The 27215-nt window shown below is 44.4% G+C and overlaps 1 protein-coding gene across 7 annotated transcripts in view; it reads right to left on the bottom strand.

Annotated features, from left to right (window-relative positions):
• Window positions 1–27215, bottom strand: part of rapgef2b (Rap guanine nucleotide exchange factor 2b) — a 97220-nt gene that overhangs the window by 5905 nt on the left and 64100 nt on the right. For 2 of the 7 annotated variants that reach the window (XM_079167649.1, XM_079167653.1), the window contains exons 7-26: window positions 17827–17958; window positions 13633–13810; window positions 11767–11903; window positions 10802–10960; window positions 10027–10179; window positions 9689–9859; window positions 9408–9515; window positions 9090–9293; window positions 7773–7881; window positions 7389–7665; window positions 6272–6429; window positions 5956–5970; window positions 5283–5523; window positions 4440–4823; window positions 4109–4320; window positions 3437–3560; window positions 2991–3014; window positions 1544–1767; window positions 1223–1390; window positions 495–644 (exon numbers count right to left, since the gene is read on the bottom strand). In XM_079167649.1, coding sequence (XP_079023775.1) covers window positions 495–644; window positions 1223–1390; window positions 1544–1767; window positions 2991–3014; window positions 3437–3560; window positions 4109–4320; window positions 4440–4823; window positions 5283–5523; window positions 5956–5970; window positions 6272–6429; window positions 7389–7665; window positions 7773–7881; window positions 9090–9293; window positions 9408–9515; window positions 9689–9859; window positions 10027–10179; window positions 10802–10960; window positions 11767–11903; window positions 13633–13810; window positions 17827–17958 — 3328 coding nt within the window. The remainder of the gene's footprint in view (window positions 1–494; window positions 645–1222; window positions 1391–1543; window positions 1768–2990; window positions 3015–3436; window positions 3561–4108; window positions 4321–4439; window positions 4824–5282; window positions 5524–5955; window positions 5971–6271; window positions 6430–7388; window positions 7666–7772; window positions 7882–9089; window positions 9294–9407; window positions 9516–9688; window positions 9860–10026; window positions 10180–10801; window positions 10961–11766; window positions 11904–13632; window positions 13811–17826; window positions 17959–27215) is intronic. The other 5 variants (XM_079167650.1, XM_079167652.1, XM_079167655.1 and 2 more) reach the window with 5 other exon arrangements.

Here is a 27215-nt window from a genome sequence, read left to right as displayed (position 1 = left end):
GCTGAAGAGTGTGGAAACGTTGAGATAATGAGAGCGAAGGGAGTTGAAATTACACAACAAAGTCGGTTAAAATATAGAGAAACCACTGGTGAAGATTGCTGACACAAGTAAGTACATACTTTCTAGTTGTAGGCGAATGTCATTGTGGCATTTGCTGAAGCTCAGCTATAGAGTTGGTCGTATCAGCATAATCACCTCAAATAACCTCCTCAATCGTGTCCATAATTTTGAGTCTAAAACATGTCTAAGTCTAAAACTTTGACTATAAAGATATGGGAAAAAAAGATAATGTTAACACATTAACTCAAATTAAGACATATACAAATACAGTGGGTCTTATTTTGGAGAACTACTCGTACCCAACACACACACACATATCTGAAACATAATGCAATGCATGCTGGCAGCCACCAGGTGGCATTTGTGCCACACTGTGACAGAAGGAAGGAGCCTGAAGATGGAGTGGGAGAGGGGGGGGGGGATTATTGGCTTACCCTTCTTGGGTGAGCTCTGTGGGGAGGTGGGAGGGGAGGAGAGCTGGGAGGAGGCGTTGGACACAGTGTCCTCTGGCTGCCGGCGGTGCCTTTCGTTCCCCTCCTCTGACAGAGACAGGATCTTCTTCAGAGAATGAGGGGAACTGGTGCCTGTGAACATTTACAAGACGATGAGCAGAATTAGCATGAGGAACACTGCCATTCCCCCCCAAGAAGGAGGCTGGGATGCTAAACTGCTTGTCTGGGATTTTTTTCTTTTTGTGATTTTTGCATTTGTTTGTTGTCAGACAGCCTCTAGGTGGCAGCACTGTCATAAAGAAGCTGGCTCTCCTATTGTCTGCAAATAACAGGATGAGGAAGAGAAAACAGTAATGGTGGCACAAAGAAGGACAAGTGAAGAGGGGCCCACTCAATCCCTAACAACACTGTTATACACATTATGCATGTGTGGATAATATTCTATATCTTATTATAGGGACAATTGTAGCCACTATTATATATAATTAAAAGTAAGAAGATTTTAGCTTAGATATGACGTGATGTCTCTCGCAGTTCAGCTGCTGATAGGAATTAGCTGAAGATGATTTACTAGAAACATTCATACAAATTCCTTTCTGGAATATACCATCACAAATACATACAACTGATAAATATACAACATGTATTAGGGTACCTAAAAATAACGCTTGTTGGTATAAAATCTCATTATTCCATCATCTTAATCTTACCAAAAGGTGGCAGATCCTTGACTGGCACTTTCTTTCGGGATGGGTAAAGGGCCACAGCGGGGACCTGCAGGGCCTGGTTCCCTTTGGCCAACTGGCCCCTCTGTTGGCTGGCCGCTCTGGACACGACCGGGGAGGTGTCTGGTCGTTTCCCACCGGAATTCTTGGGCACTGAGTAGGGTGAGAAAGAGGTACACATTTTAGTATGAGCATTTAAGCAAGACTGAGTGGCTTGTTACTCCAGTGGTCAGTTTAATCAAGAACGTTTAACTCATTTCTAAGAATGCCTACATCTTTTATTCATTCGTGTGTGTGCTAACTCACATGTGCTGATGGAGGGTTCACACTGCATCGAGAGCGTCTGCAGATTCTCCTCGTTCGTTTCCAGGCTGAGGTTGGACAGGTACTGTTTGACCTTCCTGGCCATCTGGGCGTCCTCGTAAAGCTTTTTGGCGTTCAGGAAGGAGCTGCGTCTCACCCTCTTCTTGTGCCCGCCTGTCTGCGTGACGTCGAGCACCGCCGCATTGGCACTACCCTGGCTGAGGGACCTGGTCGGCGCACATGGACACAGAGAGGAAGGCAGACATGCAGACACGAACGCAGACGAAGACGCACACAAACACATGGAAAGAATAGAGGAAGAACTTATTAACATATAGCTTTAGTGTGTGCATGAGCCTTTATCCCAGTATAAATGTACAGGTGAAACTCCTGGGCTACACAGGGAGCCTGGTGTTTAAACTTGGACATGCAGAGAGCAGCTTTAGGAATTTATCTCAACTCCAAAAACATTCCAGTCATTCCAGACAGCAGAGGGGGGTGATGGATGATGGCTGTAGTCAAACAACAGGCGAGTAGAAAAGGGGGAGTTCTAACAGAGCAGCACGGTCATAAGTTTACATTTCTGTGGCTTGAGTCAGAGCTCGTAGTAGTCGTGGTAGTAAAAGCTTTACTTGCACATGATCGCAGTCAAACAGTTCACCAAACAGTGTCAATCAGAAGTCAGTTTGTTTTCAATCAGTGGAAAGACTCATTTCCAAAAGGTGTTTCCAGCATGGATGGTTGAAAATGTTGATTCCAAGAGACACCGACTATTGAAATATACAATATGTGTTATGTATGTATGTATGGCTACTCATTTCATTAAAAGTAAAAAAATACGTATGTTGTAATTATGACTTAGCACCTCGTATTCCCGAGATTAAGATCTCATAATGACGAGATACAGATCTTGTAATTGCAAGACGGCTTTTTCATAATTACAACATGACCGAGTCATAATTATGAGATACAGAATTTCTCACGGCCAGAAAACTCGCCCAATCGACCACAAGAATGTAAACCATGAGAAAGAAAAACTTTGTATCCCGAATATTTGGCTGTTTGATATAAAAAATCCTCAAAGAGAGGTAAAACTGAAGCTGCATGCATATTGTTAGGTACAACATGTCAAAAAAGGTCACATTTACTAATAATAAATAATATTCATTTGTTGCATGTTTAGGATATATGTCTAATTCACGCTGTAAGCACAACAGCTGTCATGTTAAGTTTACAGAACGTAAAATAGTCCAGTGTGTTAGCATAAGCGACCTTTGTTTCATTCAAAGCCCTTTGGTTAGGGGCAGGCAGTGTTAGTGGGAGGATTCAACTCAAACTGGTTAATGGAAACAAGATTTCAGAAAAGAATGAAAAGAAGCACGCAAATTGGCGTAAAAAAAAAGGGTCGAGGCGCAGGGAGGGCAAAAGGTTGTAGGGTCACCGAACTTACCCTAAACTTCTCCATTTCTTCTTCCTAGAGGGTGGGTGCCATGAACAGAGAAGCACGGAGGGCAAAGGATGGATGAGTAGAGGGAGAAAGAGACAAAGCTTAGGACAGGAAAGACCACCAAGATCACCAAAAGAGAAGCAAATTTCACCCACGTGAAAGTCAGAGAGGAAATCAAATGGTAACACCACTAAGAAGTGACATCATTAGACAAAGACACACTTTCACAGGAGCGCTGTGCACATCTTATGCCAACAATGTGTATAGGGAAACAGTTGCCAGAGGAAACGGTTGCCAGAGGGAACAGCTGCCCGAAAGAAAAGCGTGATGCGGAAATCTTCACTGAATCTATGTGAACCGGCTAACCCCGGCGGACCGGTCCTACAGAGGGAGCGAAAAGGAGCCTTCTTAATCTGAAGCCTGGCTTCGTTTCTTGAGAGGCGTCTTACCGGGTCCGGAACATGAGGGCCGGGTCCATGTTGACGGAGGCCATGCGACCAACGTGGCGAATTTCTTTGGCAATCATCCTCAGCTTCTCAAAGTTCACCAGGCCGTCCACTTTAGAGTCATTGCCTGAGAAACAAGGGAAGAAGGAAAGGGAACATAAATGACTCTCACATTACACGGCTGAAAAAACTAACTGCAGGAATAAACACCCGATACTACCCTCCAAAGAGGACCATAATCTGACATTTATGTTTGATATACCATATAAAAGGTTATTATGGCAAAAGAATGCTTAATTTTTCAACGAAACCGCATGTAAAGTTTGCAGTAACTACAAAATTCAGCGAACAACAATGCAAGAAATGTATAATAATGACAAAGCTAGCTGGTGATAGCATTAGCTAAATCTACATGTATCTACTTTTCCTTACCGGGTTGCTGTAACTTAAAGTTGTATATATTCAATTATAGATACATTTAACAGGCATTATGTAAAGTCCACGCCAATGAGTTCAGGGTAAAATAATCGGACAAAAGGGCACAATATGACAATATTATAACTCATCTTTGTGGGCACCAATGGTTTCATTTTAAAATAGGACATTTCTACTTAAATTGATCATATACAAACTACTACCATATTAGAGGTGGGATGTTTGTAAATCATCATCTACCTTCATGGAGGAAGGTGAGGTCCTTCTTGATGACGGGGAACAGCGGGATGATCGGTGGCTGGAGGTTCTGATTGTTGAGGACATTCCTGTACTTGGCCATATTTCTGGAGGGGTCGAAGAGGTCCTGCAGGTCCCCGAACAGCTTCTCGTACTTGCTGGGTAGCTTCTCCCATGTTCCCCTCAGTCTGGAGACCGGAGCCAGGTTCAGACCGCTGTGAGAGGGAGGAGACATATTAAACATGGGCGCGTGAAAACAGTCCCAATGTATGCTTTTCTAAACACAATGGCACAATTTGCTACACACATATATTCATTTTCCCCCCCGTCTCACCTGATGATGGCGAACATGGAGTTAAAGTTCTTGCACTCGCGGCAGTGCAGGGCGATCTTGATGAAGTGCTTGACGGTCTTCATGCGTTTGATCTGGTTGGGCTCCTGCGTCACCTCCGACGCCACCCAGAAGGTCTCGTGGTTGATGGCCTCCTCGAAGCGCTTCAGGCTGGCCGAGCCCGTCTTGGAGCGCAGCTTGTACAGGTCGTCGATGTATTCGGTGGGCTCGATGGCGCAGAAAAGTTCGAAGGCCCGCATGGAGAGCTGAGTGGCGACCTCCACTGTGCTGAGCGGTAACAAAGAGATCTGGCCCTCTCGCAGGAGGTCCTGAGCGTCGTCATCCGAACATAGCGTCTCCGTCTCCATGTTGCTCTTTAGGTAGTACCTGAAGAAATGGGAGAATGTGTCGTTGGTTTCACTTAAATGAAGCACAAATGGCGCTGGTTTCTTTTCTCTTAAGAGGATTTACTTATTTACTCTATTTGACATTATTCTAAATTGAATAAATGTTGTTTTTTAGTCTAAACACGTCATTTAAAAACCTCACTTTGTTTTATTGCAAAATGTGATTGGCTTTTCTCACATTTTCTAGACTAAATGATCAATTGAGGTCAGTCGATAAATAAAAATAATTGTTAATTCATTTTTATTTGACCTTTATTAAACCAGGATTGTCTCTTTAGTTAAAAAAAAATCCTAAAGAAGTCCTGGCAAAATTGTCATCACAATTATGTTACAAAATCAACATTTTAAGGAATAACAATAAGGAAAAGAGAGAAAACAATAATTCTGACAAAAAAAGTAAAAGGTGCCACTTAGCACATCTAATCTAAGATGTAATTACCTGCCGCTCAGTTGAATCCTGTCGGCTAGTTTAGACAGCTGGTCTGGTAACCGCCTCTGCTTGATGACGCCCTCCGGTGTGACGGATACCTCACACAGAGAATAAGCCTCTGGTGCTGCCGTCAGGGCAAACTCCCTGATAGCCTGGGCCACCACCTCCTTAGCCGTTGTGTCCTTCCCGATCATGATGTACCGAGACTGCTGGTCCGCCTTGAAGACTCGTAATACCTGGTCCGACATATCTGGGGAGGAACAGAACACATAGTGAGCATTCGTGTTTACTTACCAGTTCATGTAAATAAAATGCCAATGATTTTTAGTTTCCCCAAGATTTATAAAGAACCATCTCCACCAAAGCATTTAGTTGTCGTCACCCTCAGAGTTAATTTCCCATCATTCATTAGTTTGATCAGAAACACAACCCCACCAATCATTTGACCCTCCATAATAACCAATACAAAAATCAATACCCCTGTGCCCTCAGAAAAACGTAAAGTCCAACAGTCAGTGCAATGCTGTTAGCTTTACTTAGCGTTCACAAGCATGAATGCAGATTAACTGAGAGTATGTTATGTGAACAAACTAAAGTACAGCAGCTGATTAATGTCTGTAAGTCTGACAAACACGTGACTGTGCCGGGAGAAGCAGGATCACATGAACGAGAACATACTCACTCGGTACGACCGGGACTGGAAGAACACAAACAACATGTGATGCACAGGAGTTAATGGGAGATAGATACCATGTTTCTATCATCGGCTAGTTCAATATTACTGGTTGTATTATCCCCATTGAGGCCAGTGAGCAGGACGTCTTTACAGCAAAGGGTTTACAGAACGGTGGATCAATAAGATACCTCGATCCGTGTGGTGTAAAAAAAACGTATATTTATATTTTAGATAAAAGAACATAATCTTTATTGTTACATTGTATTTGTTACTACAAACTTCCCATTGTCACATTCCATCCAAACAGCAGCTGAATACACACCAGGCTGGTTGTTGAAGTCGAGGATGCGGTGGTGAGACTGCAGAAGGTCTGGGTTCGACGACGACAGGTTTCCACTGACGGGCAGCGCTGGAACGATCTGTTTGGACTGCTTCATCCCCACGATGCTGTCGTCCTGCGATTGGCCCACGCAAACGTCACTATGGAGACAAGAGGGTAGCGCATGGGAGGGGTGAGACAGCAGTTCTGTCAACAGAAGGCAGGGGGCGATATCTGTGTTGGCAGGAGTTGGAAGCTGTGAACACCTCTGGCCATAGACTATAGTCTGCAATAAATAAACCCACATTTGACACCTAATATTGTGTGATTGGAGCAATGTCAGGCTCACAATCGGGTTGGGGAACAGAAATCTCAATCTGAAAGCTGAACCTGCTCATTAAAATAAACAGAATATATTTATATTGTTTCATTATTAGCTGTGTGCTGCAATGGCAACGGTATATCCAATCTCAATTGTAATTCATTTAAAAATATGCACTGTCCTCATCAACCCCTTTTACAGGTTTTCCCTGCAGTATTTCATAGTATTTTCTTTATCAGGAAGGTGATTTTTTTAAATCTTAATCTCGTAACTACACTGTCAAAATCTGTCTGATTCAGCTCAGCAGCTGATTGATTATTCGATTGCATTGTATGTTTGTTTTGCATGAATCAGAGTCGCCAAGTCAAGGAAAAACTAAACTTTCTGAGCTTTTACAATTTGGGAAACAATCCGCCCAATCAGTGTCAATCAGACGAGGATGTGTGGATCACTGCTTCCTCTCTGCACACAGCACACGCTTTATCAAAACTTGTTACAAGGGAAACATAAACTGCACTTGACTCATTTTGTCATCAGATTTTTCTCTCTCTCATGCTTTCAGCATCCATTTGATATAAAACAAACACTGACCCGCTTATCGGCAAATAAGCAGCTGTGTGCAGTTTACTGGCACCATCAAACATAATAATAGGGTACTAAAATCTGAAATCTCTAACATTTACCTCTCAGTGCCATTTACAAATGTCAACATGAAAAGCTATCTTGCACTGCCTAACAATAAGGTAAGAGTTATTTCCTGATAAAAGTGACAATCCACACGTTATTAGGTCTTATTACTTGTATGGTTTAGGCGGCAGGATGCTGGTGAGTGTCTTGTCGAAGATCTTCTTCAGCTTGTTGCGTCCTCCCACAGAGTTGCTCTTTGCTTTCTTGCTGACCTTCTCCAGGCCCATCACCTGCTCCACGTCCACCGCCAGGTCGGGGATGGAGTAGCGGCTCGCCTTCTTGATGTCTCCGATCTTTGGAAGGTGGGGCGCACCGTTCTTCCTGTCATGCTCCTCCTCGCCATCCACATCGTGGTCATGCTCTGGCCTGGTTAGCAGCTCTTTAAACACTGGACAAAAGGGAAATGTTATTAGTATTATAACCTGGTTCAAATGATGGAGTCTGGCTATGACTGATTCCGACATGGTTGGTCTCATAAATATGATGAAACTTTACCTAAAAGGTTTGTTTTCACAGTTATGGACAAGTGGGTGTTGTTCTTCAGAATCTCGTTGGCTTTGATGAGCTGGACATTCTCAAAGTTCTGCCCATTGACCTCCAAGATCTGCAGAAAGAAGACAGAAGAAATATATCAGGTGCATTTTTACCCAACAGTCCAAAATACAGAACTCGTAACTCTCAAATAAAAATTAAACCAAATCTAAAGTTATGCACGTGGATTAAGAGTCAAACTGCTGCACTGGTGAGCAGCAAACGTCAAGTCAAACTGCATGCCTTATTGGATCTGTGCAGTGAAGTGTGGAGCCTTGAACTAATGTAAATGCCACAGGTAATGATCTCTGAACTCCATATTTTATTCAATGAACAAAGGTGCAATCACATCTGGCATGTTACACATCATGACGTTTAGTCCAACACAGTTTTGACACTGACGTGGTCCGTGTCACATTCAAATCGTCTTAACAGCTTGACCTCTGTATCCGGGCCGGATATTTGCATTTTAACGCGATCTGTTAACCGACCTTTGCCGCTTCCTCTTTAGTGGAAGAGGAAGTCATTTTTTACTGCAGCGCAAGTACAGGCCTTCCTCTGCTGCTGTGAAGCCAAAATGTCTGTTTTGGGATCAGCAGTGATTAGTGAGACGTTGCGTGGAGTTTACTACTTCGGGGCTACCGCTAATGGATCGATGGCAAAACAAATGGGACTAATACCAAAGCTCTGAAATGAATGCTGGTCATGACTGAAGCTGTTAAAAAAAAAGAAGGTGTGAGCAGGCTATGAGCGAGTGAATGCTTCCATGGATGCCAGCTTCTCCGCTTCCTTTTCGGGAAACAGCTGCAGGGAATGTTTGGAGTCAAGAGGGCTTAACTGGCATCCAGACACTCTCGAGATGGTTTCAAGGATTAAGGGACTTTGCTTAAAACCCGGAGGACTGCAGAGTGTGAAACCGGTTGAGAAGTCTAGTTGCGAGAAGAAAGCCAAGACAGGGTGCCCGCAGCTACTTTCAAGTTCAATTTAAGACTGTAAAAAAAAAACCTTTAATGCTAGTTAGAGCAAAATGTAAAACCAATTTCACAACAAGAACGAACTTCCAACACAAGAAAAAAAGATCAATTGTGCTGGTCTGTGTGACAAAAGTGATTTTTACTCACAGTTGTAGCCTACAGGCAAAAAAACTTGTTTAACTTGAAGGCTATGTGCAGCTGACTTTACAGTTTCCCTCCCTGCAGTTCAAGTTTAACAAACCGCAGACACTTTCTTACACCGTTAGCAATGCGTGCTGTCTGACAAATGAAATGGGAGTCATCTCACCTGATCTCCACGCTTAAGGCCGACTTCTGCTGCCTTGCTCCCGGGCTCCACGGCGTCAAGAAAGATGCGGAAACCTTTCTCCTGCCCTCCGAGGAGGCTGAAGGCCAGTGGGGAGTCCCTGGACGGCTTGGTCAGCGTCACCAGCCGCGGCTTGGCTTTAGCAGCACACGCTATGTTTAACAGTCTGAGGTGCCCACACATTTTCTGAAAAAAAAAAAAAAAAAGCATACGACACAGATGTGAGGAAAGTGCAATAAGTGGCATACACAAAATATATTTTTGCATGAGATTAATCCCTGTGCGGGTTGCTTGACTTACTTCTTTTTCCAGATTGTTTTCAAACTCTTCCAGAAAGTGAGTCATGGCAGGGTCGCCTTCAAAGTCGTTGAAGTGATTGTTTACCCACAGCAAGACTACCCGTGTAACCTGCAGCAAACACATGATCAGCAGGGGTCAACATACAGCTAACTGGTTGACTAGTAGTGCATCTAGTTTACAACCTGACCTGGAAATGTTTATGGGTTAATAGAAAACCTCTGCTTGGGTGTGTTTGAGTGCATAACTGAGTGTAAAGTTAGATAGAAAGGTCCGATGTACACCTGTACCTTGTCCCTGAGGCTGGGGTCGTGGAACCACTCCAGGAGCTTCTTGCCCACGACCATGGGGCTGGAGAGGAAGGTCCTGTAGGTCAACAGGAAGTCCTCGATGTAGGTGGGGTCCACCACCGAGTGTTCCTCCACCAGGTGCATGGTGAGGCGCTCCGGTGTGCCCTGAGGTTCAACATCACGGTGTTACTTGTTTGAAATAACCCTTAATGCAACAGGATGGCTTTCAAAGATAGCTTTAAATATGTAGCGGGGATTATGTGTGAATCTAGTCTATTGAGCCCTCGAAATTTAGTTTGGGGGTTTTAGTCAAATGTAAATTGACTTGTCACCTTGATGACGATGTGTCCTTTCCTGGTGCCGGTGCGGTCCAGTTCGCGGTGTTCCTTCACCATAACGATCTCGCCTTCCTCCTCGACCTTCTGCATGTTCTTCTCCACCTGGTTGAGGATGCAGCAGTAGTCCTGCTGGGCTATGCACACAAACTGGACAAGAAGGCACAAAGCAAGAGTTAGAGACAGATTAGATGCATTTTGACACAATATATATATCCAACACGCTCAACAGTGTTGCAGTTATGTGTATTTTAAACATACGACATCATAATTCTGTTACTAGATCACCCTAAGTCTCGACCTGGCGGAGAGATCATTGCAGATTGAATATCAAATCAAACTCTGCATAGCAACTAAACTACCATCCTCACATCATATATTATAAAAAACAACAGCTTTCCCTAATTAGTAGCCAAGTTTTACTCATTGCAAGGACTAAAACCATTTCAGTGTCTTCACTGTTTAGTACTTTAGTCCCATTAAACACATGATGCTATTAATGTGATCTTGCTCTTTACACGCGCTGGCCTATTCTCTTTCAAAATGGCTGTTTCCCACATTTAATTGGATGCTATCGCCCAAAGCAACTTAGAACTTACTGTCTGCGTGGAGTGGGTCACAGAGGATGTTATTATAATAGAATGCTAGGGTTTGTGTCCTGCTTTAACCCTTTAACCCTCTAACCCTAACCCACACGGAGATGCAGGTTAAATGGACCTGCTAACCCTAACCCAGTGATACTATGCAGGAACATTTACGACCAAGATCCTACCTGGCAGTCGTCCACCTTCGTCTTCATCACGCCCTTCATGTATTCCTTCTCCATGGTTGGTGACACCCCAAAACTGTTCCCCATGCACAGGATCTCTGTCCGGCCCTCGGGGTACGTCACCTCCACCGAACCGTTCAGGATCACCGACCACGAGTCCAGCTGGAGCACAAAACGCGCGGAAATACAAGTTAAGATGTTGGAAGAAAAGAAACAAAACGTTGTGAAAAAGAAACACAATAACAATAAAAACTTTAAAAAAAATCAGATTGAGTTCAGTCTCGTAATATTCCCAACAGCTGGTGTCCCTTAATGAGTCAAAGTTATTTATCAAAAAGAAGCTACAAGGGGACTGCTGCACTAACAGATGGGTTTTTACTGTCCTCAGAGGGATACAGCAACAGGGCAAGATTATTAGAGCTGCAAAGCAAAACCAGAATATGAAGATGCAATACAGTCAAAGTACTACATGCTTGACTGAAAAGGAAAAATCTAATTTCTTATGCTTTTTGAGGAATTATATGAAAATAAGGATGTTTTCAAGAATTTCTGAAAAGCAGAGATTCACATCTTTTACCCCGACAGCAACAATATGCTCATTGAACCCTGAATTCTCTGTGAGCGGACATTTACTAAAGTGACCGGGCCTTCAAAGCAAGGTCTGCTCTCTATTATTTGAGTGCATCAGAGAGAAAAAAACAACTAAATTGTCTCCATTGAAACCAGAGCGAGAGAGAGAGAGAGAATAAGTGATTCCTTCTCCAGTTGCCTAAGGGATCTTAGATAAGGCCTGGCAATACAGGTTATCAGCCATTCAGATTTAGTAGAGCAGAAAAAAACATTAAATGGAAGACGAACGATTCACTGGTGTGAAGGGGTGAGACTATGGTTCAGTTCCTCGAGAGACACAGGCAAGATAAGGTCACAAGGCCGGGCTTGTGTATGCATGAATTTGCACCAACACACACCTCCTCTCCATCGTTGAGAACGATGGTGCCGGCGCGTTCGACCACAGCGAAAACCATGACGGCGCAGAGTTCCCTCCTCACTGACATGGTCATGTTGGCAAACGCTGGCAGTTGATGCATGAACTCCAGTAATTGCTCTGCGAGAGAGACAGAGGAGAGACAGCGGAGGAAGTGCAGGAGGTTTGAGAAAAAAAAAAGAATCAAAACCCGGAGCAGAGAAGGAGGACATGCAGCGCTCTTGGCACGCCTGCGTCGCCCCGGAGGCTGGAGCATCAACATGGATCATCAACACAGCCAACGGCCAACAGAGGAATCATTATCCGGAGAACATAAAGCCAAATATCAATTCCATCGATATGAACTTTAGAGGCGAGCCAAGAATAATTGCTGACACGTCACTCAATGACCTCTGAGTGAGTTTTGCAGACGTTGAACCAAAGTTAGTGCTCTGATCAAGTTTAAAAATGACCAATAAACATACTTTATGACTCATTTAGACGTCACTGAAGATTCAAATAGATAATCTGGCTATTGCTAAATTACTACTTTCTTCTATTGAATGAGAAATAAATGCCCAAATAACTTGTGTTATTCGACTGACAAACACAAATATATTCAGTTCAGGACAAAGACAAGCGGCAAATCACCACATTCTCAAAGCTGTTACTATCAGACGTTTGCTATTTCTGCTGACTAACGCAATGAATCAATTATTAAAATACCCATGACTCAGGATAATCCACAGATGTCACTGCAGGCACTTTTTTTATCGAGACAACTTCTTTAGTACAAAGTTGTCCGAGTGGAAAACTGTCACAGTGAGGTCTGAGGATCATGCAGAGCTACCAGACAATGGTTGCTGTTGCTATTTATTTTTCAAACGTTACATTTCATTGTTTTACACTAAATTATTTTCACATCCTTTTTACTCGGGTGGTGGCCGAGATTTCAGAGCAGGATCTTTTAAAAATAGTGCACACCGAAACTACTGCATGTGCATAGCTAGGAAGTAAGAAAACATGATATTTTGTTATTTCGGCGAATGGCTTTAATATTGGGTGTATTTGACTGGGTGTGTCAGGAAATGCTATACACATATAATCCAGGGTGCAAGACATTCTGCAGCACCCTGCACTGAGGTCCAAAGTGGGGAAAACACCCCCCTCCCTCCCTCCCTCCCCCCTTCTACCAACCAGCCCTCTCCCCTCCTGGCTGGCCAGCAGCAGTCTGGCGGTTCTGGCTGACCTGTGCTTGGCATGGCAACAGCGTCGTGTGTGAAGCTGCAGAAGCACTGAAAGTTTAATGTGCAGGGAGAGGTGAGGCGAGAGGATGTGCCGGAGTGACCTAGAAAAGCCTGCCGGCAGAGGGAGGGGTGTACCGCGGGGGGGGGGGGGGGGGGGGGTGGTGGTGGCTGGCACTCACTCTCTACATCCAGTGCATCATCCTCCCCCAGTCCACATCTGCAGCTAAGCTCTGAGAGTGTGTACTCATACTTTTTTTTTTATTTTTTGCCTATCATTGGAGTTGAGTCATAGCTTTAAGGGATATGATACTGCAAGCCTGATGTGGCTTTGGGAATTACTAGAAAGCCTACATTAATTGTGACCGATACAAGTAAGAAAGGAAGGCGTGGCTTTTATACCGCCCTGAATTCATCTAGAACTGGGACGAGGAGTACTGTCCCAGCCGGGAACAACACTGCTTGTGCTTCTTATGGATATCTTTTAAAAACACACCCTTCTCCAAACTCTGAGGATTACACAGAAAATAGATATTTTAAAAGTAAACACTGCGCGGCAATATCACTATTTGTAAGCTGCACGGAGAAACAAACGCTGTTTGACACGGTTTGTTTAAGGGGCTCACCTATGTCATCGTCGGTTCTGTCCATGGGGTCCTTCTCCAGGCAGTCCCGCACGATGTCCCGGCTCATGAGGGGGTCGGACGCCCGCTCGATGTCCTCCTCATCGTCGTCCTCCTCGGAGTCGACGGCGGTCTCTGGCAAGCCGCTCAGGTCCATGTCACCTGGTTCGTTTTCTGTGGCCTGCAAAGAGGAAACAGATGAAGAGATGAGTCAGTTACCTGCGATCAAAGGTCAACAAGGTGGGTGGGTCGGGGGGGGGGGGGTTCTCCATCCAACACCAGAAGCTGGAGAACTACAGCACAAAACATCAAAGTTCAGATCTGCAGCCACTTTGAGCGAGACACTGCACCACCTACCAATAGAGATTGTCAGCTAGATGCCTGAAAAGCAGATAAAATGATGGCAGCTGCTGACCAAGCCAGCCAGGGTAAAGCATCAGCATAATAAGGATACAGAGGCCGAGGTTGCATATGCACACACACACACACACACACACTGCTGAAATCATTTTACAGTACAAACATCAGCCGGGACACATTTCCAACCAAAAGCAAAATAGAACAAGAGCCTCTGTAAAACCGTTGTGCAGATCTGACACTTTTAATGAAATGGATTAGAAGTCTTCAGTATCGTGTGAGTAAGAAAGGCGTCAACAACACTGCACACCAAACACTCTGCTGTGCATAGTAACAAGCTAATTAACTCCCAACTTTCCTCTCCCCCTCAGCAAACTCCACCGCCTGCCTCAAAGCCAGATCCTGTTCTTTGAAAGCATAAGATGAAATATGTGTCGGGGATGAGGAAAATTAAGCGAGATGGGGAGCGAAAGTAATGCAATTACTTGTGCAGGAGCGAGTTCCTCTGCCATCATCAAAGGAAACATTTCTATAGATGACAGAAGGGCCATATTGCCTGGTTCACACAACATGAAACCCTCGCTCAGAATAAACCAAAGCAGTGTGGAGAAGAAAAAAAAAGGACTCCAAAGCATCACCCTGCTACATCACCAGTGTGAAAAACAACCCTTCTTACCGCAATCTGGTGCTCAGCCTCGAGCTTCTTAATGGAAAGAGAAGAAAAGGTTGCCTTCGCAAACTGTCCACAAAATCCCAGAGCCAGACGCATCTTCACCTCCCAGACTGTCAGTCTGCTTTAAATGTTTCACAAAGCTCAGAGTCCCCGTGCCCAGGTCTCTCACAGAAACCCTATGTCATTTCCCCTCAAACGCCATGTGCAAATGGCTCATCAATGATTTATGCCAGTGTCTGAGTGGCCATTTGGGGCGTCACCAGCGCACACTCCCCTGGTGGGCGGGGTCGAGGATCTGGTTGTACGAGTGAGGCCTTCACAGATTGAGTAAGGGAGCAGTATACAATGCAACCGCTGCAGTATATCTTCTGTCAAAATATAACAAATCAATAACAAGAGTCGGTGCACAAAAATAACTCTGGTGGTAAAAGTGGCTGTGAAAAACCCTGTCTTCACAGAGCACAATAGGGAAGGACTTCTTACAAACATTTGAACAGTATTCCCTGAGCACTCTTTGTCCTGAAACCTCAGACAGTTGCATATTCATTGCCCAATTTCTACAGATGGACAGAGGACGCGCTAGACAGGTTCACCGCACTTTTTATCTGCAGCAAACACAATAAATCAGCAGAAGAGAAGTGAGGATGCATATATTCCTTCGTAGATGCCACAGTGACTCGATTCCATTTTACACTTGACACGCCACATGGACACAACTTGTTAAAACCAGAGAGCCAGCACGCTGCATTTAAATACAGGTTGCCCGGTGTGCCTTTGTTTATGTGCAACGGCTTGTATCCGTGTCATCCATGCATCAAACATCCATTAATGTGCAGTAAGCATTACAAGTCAGCGGGCAAGTCAGGTGTTGTTAATATTTCATCAGGGCTATTCTTGGATCAATGCTTTCAAAGTCCTTCTGAGGAACCAATTTCATGATTTATTCAGACACAAAACAGTGCGCCATGTTGCCGGTGACGCGAGAGTGATGTGGAGGTTGTGGTTAAACTGTTTTGATGCTTCTTATCAACAAGCTGTAGCCTTTTAATAGTAAAATCTACCCCCATATTTATTTGTACCATCAACTCCCTGTGGTCTCAAGTGTAAAGAATCAGGCCTCCCCTGACCAGTTTATTCAGAAAGCACCACCAGTGAAGACCACAAACGTGGGCCGTGATCTACTACCACATTAATCGTTCTGAAACCTGCAGGGTGCAACGCACGCTAACAAAGTAATCGTGCATAAAACAAACAGCCTGGGGAGTCATGTCAGGTACCTTAAGGCAATAAAGCAATAATCCTTTACGTCATCTTAAATGCTTGTAGATCCAAAACATATTTTCTTAATTTGAACTAATCACAACCCAAAGACAATATTTATGCAACCAGTGAAAAGCAGTCACAAGTGGAAATAAGCTGCATGGTTGTAGTTGATTTAACTATAGCTGAATAAAGCCAAAACTGAGATCTTTTAATTGCTTGTTCGGTTCATCAGTCCAAACCCCCAAAATATTCAATTCACTGACGTAAAAGACAAAGACAAACAGCAAATTCTTGGGCATTTTTGATCAACAAAAGGACAAAATAAGTTATTCAGTTACGTGGGACAGTGGAGGAAAGTGTGCAGACAAAAGAGCTCCCGTACTAATCGTCCGAAAGGTAGAACAGATGTAGCACACATGTAAGTAGATCACCACCAGAGAGCTGAGCAGAGAAGTTTGATCACATGTGACGTGAGAGAACGATTTAACGTGTCCGAGTATAAGTGTGTATATATAGTGCTTAGAGACAGAGCAGCTGTTGCTACAGATAGATTAAAAGATGTTAAGAGTTCCAGCAGAGGATTGAGAGCCCGAAGAAAGAAGAAGAAACAGGACAGTGTGTTTCAGAGAGGGAGAGACAGAGCTAGCAGATGGCTGTGAGAGCACGATCACAGACAGGAGAGCCTGTTCAACCTGCTCCAGCCAGCCACAGCTTGGCCAAACACACACACACACACACACACACGCATCTTTACAATAACACACGCTTACACAGGGCTAACACGCAATTACAAATCTGCATTCAAACAATATGATCTAATGCCTCTTGCGCACACACACACACACACACACACAAACACAAGCCAAGAAGAGGTCCAAATAACACAAATTGATTCCGACTGATGCCCCCTGAGCGCAGTCACAAGCCCACTTACAAACACACAAATAGGCACACAGCAGGTGACGGTACAGGGAGCCAATAGGGTGGGTGCTCTGTGTTAAGAGGATTAGTTGCAGGGTTTGGGGCTCGTCCACAGTCACGAGATTCTGTGTGTGTGTTCTTTTTCAGCTGAATCTTGTTGTATTTACCGCTGGGTTTAAAGTCGCTGGAGGATATTTAAAATTCCTTTCGTCAGTGTTACTTATTTAGTCGCACTCTGATAAATAAAAAAAAGATCCGAGTCTACAGTTGCTTCTCTGTAATATTGTAGCTCGCAAAGCTCCTTATCACACGAGGTTGTACGTCACGGCTCCCTGGGAGGTCTGTACTCGTGCTTTGAGGTGATGAGCGGCGGCGCTGGAGTCAGGATGTAGGCTGGCCCACCTGCTCGCAGCCGCCCGCCTGCTCGTCTCCCGTTGAGCAGGGACGGTGTCCTATTAGTAGCTCATGGCCACTCTGTCTGCCAAGCGCTTACATTCACTCCCAAATGTTCTTGTAATGCTTAATGAGAGCAACCTGCGGTCCCGGAGGTGGATTTGTCATTTCACCCAAGGAGGGTCTCACAGACTCAATACGAGCTGGGCTTCAGTTCTCTTACTTAACTTATCTGCACAGATTAGGTTAGAAACATTAACCGACAGCTGTCATTATACTATAGACTAGTTAACATGCCGTGTTACTTTAAACTAGAAGGTAAGCTATCAAAAACGCATCTTCTAAACTAACTTGCAGCAAGAAATATTAAGAAAAATAAAAGTAGCGGAAGAACGACGACCCGAGCTAGACCGCGTGAGTTTTAATCTCACATGACCGACCTCACGACCCCGTTCACAGTTAGATAGATAAGACACTTTATTAAGCCCGCAAGGGGAAATTTCACGTCCAGTTCACAAACTACCACACCTACTGCACTATCCAGGGGAGTCCAAACTGGGGATCCAGCGCCAACGGGGTGGCGTCCTTACCTGATAAATGTCTGACAGGCTGCTGCTTCCAGAGTCGCTGGTCATACTACATCCTGAGTGGCTGGAGGAGACGTGGGTCACCTGTGGGTGCAAGCCGTCGGCCAGGTGAAGTCTGCTGAAGTCTGCGGGGAGCTGCACGTACACACACACACACACACACACACACACACACACACACAACATACACACAGATGGTCAGTCGCGCTAACACTCATGCTGGCTGCCAGCCAAGTGGGGACACACTTAACGGCTTGCTGTCCTTCAGTTTGATTGAGGATGTCGTGTAAAGACTTCTCTACTTGGTAGTTACTGCATTTCTTTCTTGTTTGTTTCCTATTTTATCATTTCAAAGTGGACGCACGAGTCGTTTCCATGAAATGAACAGCGCCTGTTGTAGGAAAACATTTGGCACGTGATTTATATGCCGACTACAAAAGATTGCCCCGTTAATGTTAATATGGAAAGTAGCCTAAAACACTCTTCTCTTCATGAATACTACGAGGAACGAGGATTATCTTTGTCTTTATTCCACAACTGTGATTATACAACGTTAACGGAACAAAAAAATATTAATTAGTCCCACTGCAAGAGCTCCACTTTACACATCATTTATTATCAAAGCAAAGAGAAAAAGGCAGAAAAAAAGGGAGATGTTAATTAAATCATCCGCTAAATCAGTCAAAAACATTTATCGAGTTTAACACACAATGTAGTATATAGAATAAAAAAAGTACTCCAGTCCTCTAGTACTCTATGTGTCAGTTTAAGAGCAGACTAAAGCTAAAAAGTCGAACAGGTCTCATGAACATTGTCCAAGTGAGACAGTTCAACTGACTGCATCTGAGAAGTGCTATAACACTTATGCAGCTGCTGATATCAGCAGTTAACCAATAAAAAGTGCTGCATAGATCAAGGAAATACCCTCATTAAAGCACGCAACTCACATAACCTAAATGAACACCAGGCAGTGCTGAGAGGGGGGGGGGGGGGCCACCCCTCTGAGTTATTCATAGTGTGTAAAGTAACAGAGAGAAACACTGTAATTAACCATATTGTAAATGAGCCAACCCACTTCTCTGTGGAGAGGACTCTGAAATGTAAAATATACGAGGAACGCCCTGCTGACGGTCGAAGACGCAGATGATTAAAACAAACACAGCGGCAGTGTTTGTGGTGTATTTGAAGAACAGGCTGCGCTGTATCTATATGAGGCTATTAAGAGTTGTGTTCTGACATTTTATAAACAAAACAATCATCAATAAACTGAGAAAATAATCAGCGCGTTGATCAATCCGTGTACTACTGTAGTTGCATCAACGCTTTGCTTTCAATGGTATCTACAGTTAGAAAACCTAAAGTCCTTTACATATTAACAAGACGTTGATTTATAAACTGTAAATATATTAGTTTACATGTTATTCAAACTGACATTTTATATATCATTTTAAATGAGCACAATATATAGTGTTTTCAATGAAACCCATCATATCGGACTAGAGAGCCACGAGGGTTAAATATGAATTTAATCAAATTGTGTGAACTGGTTCATGGAGTCTATAGATAAATATTTCATAACCAAATGTTTTATTTACCAACATCTATCTGATACTCAGCAGGGAGACTGCTCCGGGCCGCTTTAAACTCCACTTCTGGCAGCGGCAGATCATCAATATTAATCTTTTACACCAAAAATTCAAATATGGCCGATATAAGCTAGGCTGCTTCATTCATCATGTGACATCAGAGCTACATCTAAACATCTACAGAGTGAGAGTTTAACAGTGTTTTTACATGCTGTAGGATTTCACATGTTGATAGTAAACAAGATTTGGGATTTTATTTATGCGTTTTAAATGTTTCTTCTTGACCGTAAACACTTTTAACCCAGCTTTCATGAAAGGCCAGACTATGACTTTACATTTCAACTTTGCTCCAGTAAACCCTGATTGTGGGTGTGACACTGGGCAGACTGTGCTGGCACGAGCCAGGCTTTTAGCTCTTCTTCTCTGATGTGCAAAAGGTAAAATGGTCTCCGAGGAACAGCCTGGGTGTCATCTGCCTGAAAATGCACTTTTGGGCTGTAAACAACAACAACACTGCCTGGGATAGTTTTTTGGAAATCTGCAACACTTATGAGTTGGAGGACAAATGGAATAGATTGGACAGAAATAGGTATCGGGAGGTTCATTTGCAAGTAAATGGGTTTGAGCCGTCATCTGCTCTTGAACGTACTCTGAGAAAACGTCACCGCTTCTGGAGCACTCACCGGTTAATTAGTTTTGGAAAAGCGAGGAAAGTGGCAGAATTATCACTGTGGAATATTGGAAACTAGTTTCGACTAAAGGGCTTCTCAATATTCATGATCTGCTCTGTGAGACAGAGCCACGCTAAAAACTGAAGAGCTCGGTGGTGTTGTGGCACTGAATTGATTAAGCAGAAGGTGTGGCAAGATGTTTGGAGACCTTTCTGAGCTGTTTGTGAGGGGAGAGTGAGAAAATAAGACACATCCATCCACAAGGAGCCTTTATGTGTCATGTGACAAGAGACAGAGCCAGACAGTGCAGCTCCTGTGGCACTGAGGTGTGATTCGACTACACTGTGTCAAAGATTGCCATCACGTTTAATTATCTGGCTGGCTGCACTAACCAAAGTGGTCGACCGGAGGGCCAAGTCAGTCACAAACCCCCCTGCAGGCTAATATTTCCCTTCTCCTCGTCTGGTCGACTTCACTCTCAACGCCTCCAGCTGACTTCCACGTTGTTATTATTACTGGCTGGGCATTATTGTGAGGTGTGACAAATCTCTTTGTCTGTTTGTAGCTGCAGTGATGAAGCTTCATCCCATTTCCTCCTGATGACTTTTTGGGAGCAAAACAGATTATGGAGCAGAATGTCACTCTGATGTAATACAAACCCCAGAAGTGGAGTTATGTTGGAGCTACGACCGTGACCATTTATATCGATTACCTGACATCTGTCACAAGACTGTTGTGGCTTTGAGGCTTCCATTTGTTTTCAAACTCATTCTTGGATTTAGTGACAATTACAAAAATATAGACTATCACCAACCTTATCGTTTAAGAATATCGAAGAATAGCCTTTAAAAAAAGAAATACTGAAGATAAAAACACTACTGCCCAATAAGAATCAAAGAAAAACCTCAATGTTAATTCAATTCCTAAATTATTAACATTTTCTAAACAGCTTTGTTGCACATTCAATGAATGGAAATGAATTCAATATTCTCATTATTGAGAGTACAGGACCGGTCATGTGGAGTTTGTCGATATGGCCTTCTAACCAGCCACTGGAGTGGTTTATATGTCAATAATAATAATATACCCACTGGTTTCCACAACCAGCTGGAAAGGTCCCACCCCCTCCCAACAAGCCCCACCCCCAGGACAGAGGGAGAGATAAAGGGAAGGCAGGACAGCGGGATAAAGGGAGCGGATAATAAACACTTAATCCCTTCTCTCCACTCATTTAGGTCATCTGTCTGTCGGCCAATAAGCCAGCGTCCATTCAGTCTATAAGCATGTGGTCCATTGACCACTTCGGCCCAATGGCATGCAAGAGACTGGGCCAAGATGGATGCCAGCACAACAATACTGACACCCGTCCTCATTACACTTTTACAATCAGTGGCATAGCGAACAGCAGTACATGCACAGTGCGTCGTTAACCCCGATCGATCTGCAGAGTCTGTTACGGACACGCTATTATGTAAATCTAACAGTGATCTGCACACGCAATCGGCCACAGCATGAAATCGTGATTATTCTCCTACCTTAACTCAGCCTCTCTGCACTCCTCTGCTCTGAATTCAGTGCCCTCTCGCGAACAAAGTAAGTGAGCTCTGCAAAACCCACGAGCCGAAAATACGTACAATCAGCTGTCACAGGAGGATTAAGCGTCGCTCTAATGCTCGACCCACAACACTCAGCTCTGCCTACATGTGAGCAGATGTGGCGCTCCTTAAATTACACTGTAGACCTAATGACCTAGATTGCTGGGTAGAAGCGCTGGCCGGCTCTCAATCTCTTTAGCGCCTTTACATGCTGGGGGTGAATCTGTGCCACTACACCAGGTGTCCAGTATTGTGGTTGGCCAGGCTCAGAAATACAGCCCCTGTATGCTGCGCAAAGCATCAAGTGGTCTCAAAAAACACCCTCATATTTCTTCTGAAAGGATCTAAATTGAAGTTGTTGGTTTAATAGGCTTAAATTATGGAGCAAAAACACAACAAAATGATTTTTCTTTCTGACTTCAAGCAGCTAAAAAGGCGCCTGAAGCGGCGCTGCGCTCCTTTCCACATTTCACATGTGGTTTTAACTTTGTCTACTTGTTAAAAAATGGAGAGCTGCCAATGTTTGAAGGCTAAAAGACAGCATGCACATCCCAGAGTTTCCCCTGACCATGGCGGCTGCATCTCGCTTTCCTGAGCCTCGCGGATCAAGAGATTAAAACCCTTTCGACGGGGTGTCCGATTAAATGGGCCCGATATGCTCTCTGGGCTTTCCCCTCCCTAGTTACAGCTCCACCAGTCAGCACCACACGAGACAGCGTTAAGACAAGGGGTGAGGACTACAGTCCAGTCCACTACATTGCTATTACAATCATTGTTGTTCCAGGTGTCAATTATTGTAAAAAAGTAGGCTTCTCCTGCCTATCGAATGTTGGTGGATGTGCAACAAATCTCCAAAAACTATGTTTGTTTACACAGTTTTCATATTACTGCCAGTTGTTAACGAGGTTATGTGAGGACTGTGGGTGACAAAATGTCAAGTAAATTAAAAAAACATCATTATCCAGGCCCAGCCAGGCTAACACATATGGGCCCCATGTCTTTAGCACACAGGCATTATTTCAATGAACTGTTCAAAGATAAGGAGACAGCATTCATCGTCAAGTAATCACCGAAAGATAAAACCATAAACATCCATTAAAAAAAAGTCATAAATCAACATGAATTGTACCGTGACGGTGTGAGTCAATGTGTGCCTTGTTGCAGTAAAGATAAAATGCAGCTATGAGAGTGGAAATCACAGGTCTCCAGAGGAAAGACAAGCAAGCGGGGAATTACACATATATTGGCAGCCAATGGTCATGAACCTACGATGGTGATGTCATTACTGTAATAAGATCTGGTGGCTGTTATTGACTCTACCCATGCTGGGTTTCCTGCTGGGCTAAATGAATATTTACACTAGCCTCCATCTATATGCTAAGAACATAAGAAAACAAAAATGTAATGAAGGAGGAGGAGGAGGAGGAGATAAAGAGAGAAAAGGTAAACAATCTAGAGATCTTCTCAAAGAATGAACAAAACACGTTTCTCCTTTCTACACTGACTTCAGACGATGTAGCCAACTTACACAAGGAAGACAATCATAAGACAAGCCAAACTCATGCTTCTCTATGTTTCATCTAATTGCCATTTGTGTTAACTTGCTGGCATGTCTGCTTGTTATTTTTAACTTGAGGTGTCTATGCGTTGGGCTTTCATCATGTTTTGGCTGTTGAAACTATTCCATCCTGCCAATAACAGTTGCTGAATTAGAATGACATGCTAATTGACAGAACTTGCCATTTCTTGTTAGAAGTCGTAACATCAAAACTAAACATTTTAAGGGTATTTTAAGTGCGCAGAGAGAAGCTACTATACTCACTTGGCCAAGTGCTTGTGTTAGATTCCTGGAAAACCGGTCAAATCAATGTTGAAAGATCTATTTTAATGTGGGTATTACTCAAATGGCACAGCACATCATGAAGACTATAGATTATTACAGTCATACTATACCAAAATACTGATAGAGCTCATATCAAGCTATATCCGGCATCAACATACAATGGGGCACCGAATCACAGAGTTGGAGGAGGGTTGGCTTTGGCTACATATGGCACATAAAACACATCATAGCTGTTATAAGATGCATTGCATTTTTTTGTACCAATAAAAATAAAAGAGAAAGAGGGAGAGATATTCTTGGTGTCATGTAAGGTTCCCCTGCTGCACGAACTGAGGAAGGAGGAGGATGAGATATGGTATCAACAATGACACGTCTATGACTATTAGAGCAATATTACGGTGATTTTTTTTCTCCCTTGCCATCTGAGCTCTGGATCCACCGTCCATCAGTTTGATTTACAGCCCTTCCTCTGTGTGTCTGTGTGTGTGTGTGTGTGTGTGTGGCCCCGACGTGTGAGTGATGCCAGCGGCGCTGACAGCCGATCTATCCGTCTACCGTTCAAGTGCAGATCAGCTCAGGCCTCCGAGTGTCTGCTGGAGCTGCCGGCTGCTTCCAGCACCACGGACAGCACCACCAGCTGCAGCGCTAAATGAACCAGGAGGGTCAGACTAGTACTTCAGCTGGTGAGGCAAAAATAACACTTACTACGCCCCAAAATATCAAGTGTATTCTTCTAATCACGTTCTGCTTTGAAGTATCTCTTTTTTTTTAGCATCGCGTATGATAACGTTACGAGGGTTTAAGCAGCTCGTACAGAGGTTAAGAGGTGGGGTAACTGGATTTAGTGCAGCTTCCTCTCTGCACACACGACATCACCTTGCATCAAACCACTCGGATTCATTGCTTATTCTTCTTCTTCTCCTCTCCAATGCAAAAGACACCTGGCGTGATTAATGTTATGGGCACATCTTAGGGACCTAGAATCAAATTTTGTCATCTCAGTGCGTCGTAAAACATAACGAGGGCAGAGACGTCGGTCGTTAAACACGCACACACACATGTGCTGGATGTGTGTGCGCGCCTCAAACCAAAGGGGAAAAAAAATCACTATATCTGTACAGCCATCAATAAGTGTTATAATGTGTATTTAAATAATTATTAGCGACATATTGACCTGGAAGTTTCACTTCTTATGAACTATTTTATAACCCATTATTTTACGAGAACGGTCTAGTCCTATAAGATCAATACGGTCCTTAAAATTCAGGGCGCGTGTGTCTGCGCGCGTGAGTGACAGCAAGCACATGGCGGCCGTTTCTAGTACAACACACTGACACAAATCGGAGGCTCGACACGGCAACGATCAGCCTTCATGGTGAGCCCGGTTTCTTCTCGTGGAGGCTCGATAGAAATCCGATGCACACCCATTATACGGCCGGTAATCATATCTAGCGGGTCATAAACGGGGGAGAGAGAGAGAGAAGAAGAAAGAGAGAGAGAAGAAGAAAGATGGAGAGAAGACGTTGCACGTCGATATGCTACTTACCGGGGTTTTCTCTTGCTGGCTCGGGACTCCATTGCTGACTGATGGTGCTAATGGTTTCATAATGAAAAAATGTTCACCAGGCTAAAATCTAACATCCCCGGACCTGCTCTTTGCTACAGCACAGACCCCCATCCTCTCTCCCCTCCCTTCGGCTGCACCGTCTCTCTGGCTGCAGGCGGCGGCTTGACAGTTTGGGGAGTATCCGCTGTCTCCTGGCCTGATTAGACTCTCCAACAACCAACACCAGCTTCTGCGTTTATTGCAGCCTCCCCGCTGCTTGCCACAGAAATATCTTAAAACCACAGAGGGAGAGGAGGATGAAGAGGGGGGGGGGGGGAATATCCTTTTATCCAAGCGAAGACGAGGCAGCGCTCTCTCTCTCTCGCTCTCTCTCTCTCTCTCTCTCTCCGCGCTCTTGACAATCACATCTCCTGTCGGAGACCAGCGGCGCGCCGATAATAAAGCAGAAAACAGGAAAAAATAAAAAAAGATGAGAAAAATGGCTGACAACACTTTCACTCACGTTTGCTCCCTCCGCCTACCCCCTCTCTCACTCTCTCTCTCTCTCTCTCCCGCTCCCGAAAGCAAAATCTACACACACACAGGAAAGCATGCGCGCACACAAACGCCTTTATGCACCATTACATTATTTGAAGACCGAGACGCCTGCAGCCTCCGCCGAGGTACTGTACGTTAAAGCCAGCGGTTTGTTTGTAACGGGAGCAGGGGGATGTGTGTATGTGTGTCACGGGCGGAGGAGGGGAGGGGTGGTGGTGCTGGAGGGGGGGGGGGGTAAAGACCTCCTCCCTGCCAGACAGTGATGCTGTAACAGCAGCCTTTATGGCTGTGCCCCTGTGGAGAGCTCACAACACCCCAAGATAGAAAGATGGAGAGAGGGCGGAGGAGGGAGAGATGATGTGAGGCGACACAAAGAGTAAAACCCCCGGGTGAGGAGGGAGCCCGATGCACGGACGAGAGGTGGGAGGAAAAAAATAGAATTCAAGAAGGTGGATAGATGGGTAGATGGATGGCTGACAGAGGGATGAAGGGAACGGAGGGAGGAGAGGAGCACAGTGCGCGTAATGCCATTATCACGCTCACTTCGGCACAAGAGCCGGTTGGCATAGTAACGGAATGAAGGAAAGCCATTTCCTGGGCGGGGAGACAGAAAGGGAGACAGAGAGGGAGACAGAGAGGGAGACAGCAGCACTTCCTCTTGAGAAAGAGAGATAGAGAGAGAGAGAGTAAAAGAGGCAGACACACACACACACAGAGGGAGGCCAGGAGCATCGTTTCCTAGGGGAAAGAAAGGAGTAAAAGAGCTGAAAGATACATTAAAGTATTCGAAGTGAAACACACAAGGCTGGCAGCGATGATGTCACTCTGTCACTCAGCTGGAATAGCCATGGCAACTGGGAGAGGACAAGCACCCCCCCCCCCCCCCCCTCCAGGGCTTTCAGTTGCTGTGGCGACGGCAGCAGCGAGACAAGGCGAAATGGAGGAGGGAGGGTAGACGAGTGTGTGTGTGTGTGTGTGTGTGTGTGTGGGTGTGTGTGTGTGTAAGAGAGAAGAGACAGTAGAAGTGGCAATATACTTCCACTTCACCTTCTCTCAGCTGTAGTACAATGAGCAGCAGCGTCACCAACAAACAAACGACACGCAAACACACCACTGCTTTGTGGTAGCAAGAGGAGGAAAATATGTGTGTGTGTGTGTGTGTGTGTGTGTGTGTGTGTGTGTGTGTGTGTGTGTGCTCAGGTGGCTGGCCATGCCGCTAGAGACTCTGGGTATTGGATCCGTAGACGGTCCCATACATATATATGAAGGTCTCCTGACAGACTGATATATGAGGACGGCACTTTAAATGACTGAAGGACATCACAGGGAACAATGGAGGGGTTTAAAGGCCAACCAAGACAATACAAATGAGACGTGCTGCAGTTCATATCCACATTGCAAAAAAAAAATATTAATTCAGTTCACAACCAAGACATAAAGGACGTAATATTACACATTATAGCACGCTTCACCAAGAAGCGTCGCACCTCAAAAAGTGGTTGTTTTCACGCTGTTTTTCTGACATGTTGATGCTCTCGATCATTTCCTGCTGCCTTGTTTTATTAGTGTTATTTTCTTGTCATTTGAGTTTGA

Source organism: Pholis gunnellus (genome assembly GCF_910591455.1).
Source record: "Pholis gunnellus genome assembly, chromosome: 10".
Taxonomy (NCBI): Eukaryota; Metazoa; Chordata; class Actinopteri; order Perciformes; family Pholidae; genus Pholis; species Pholis gunnellus.
The sequence above is the reverse complement of the archived record's forward strand: the minus strand, read 5'-3'. Positions and strand labels throughout refer to the sequence as shown.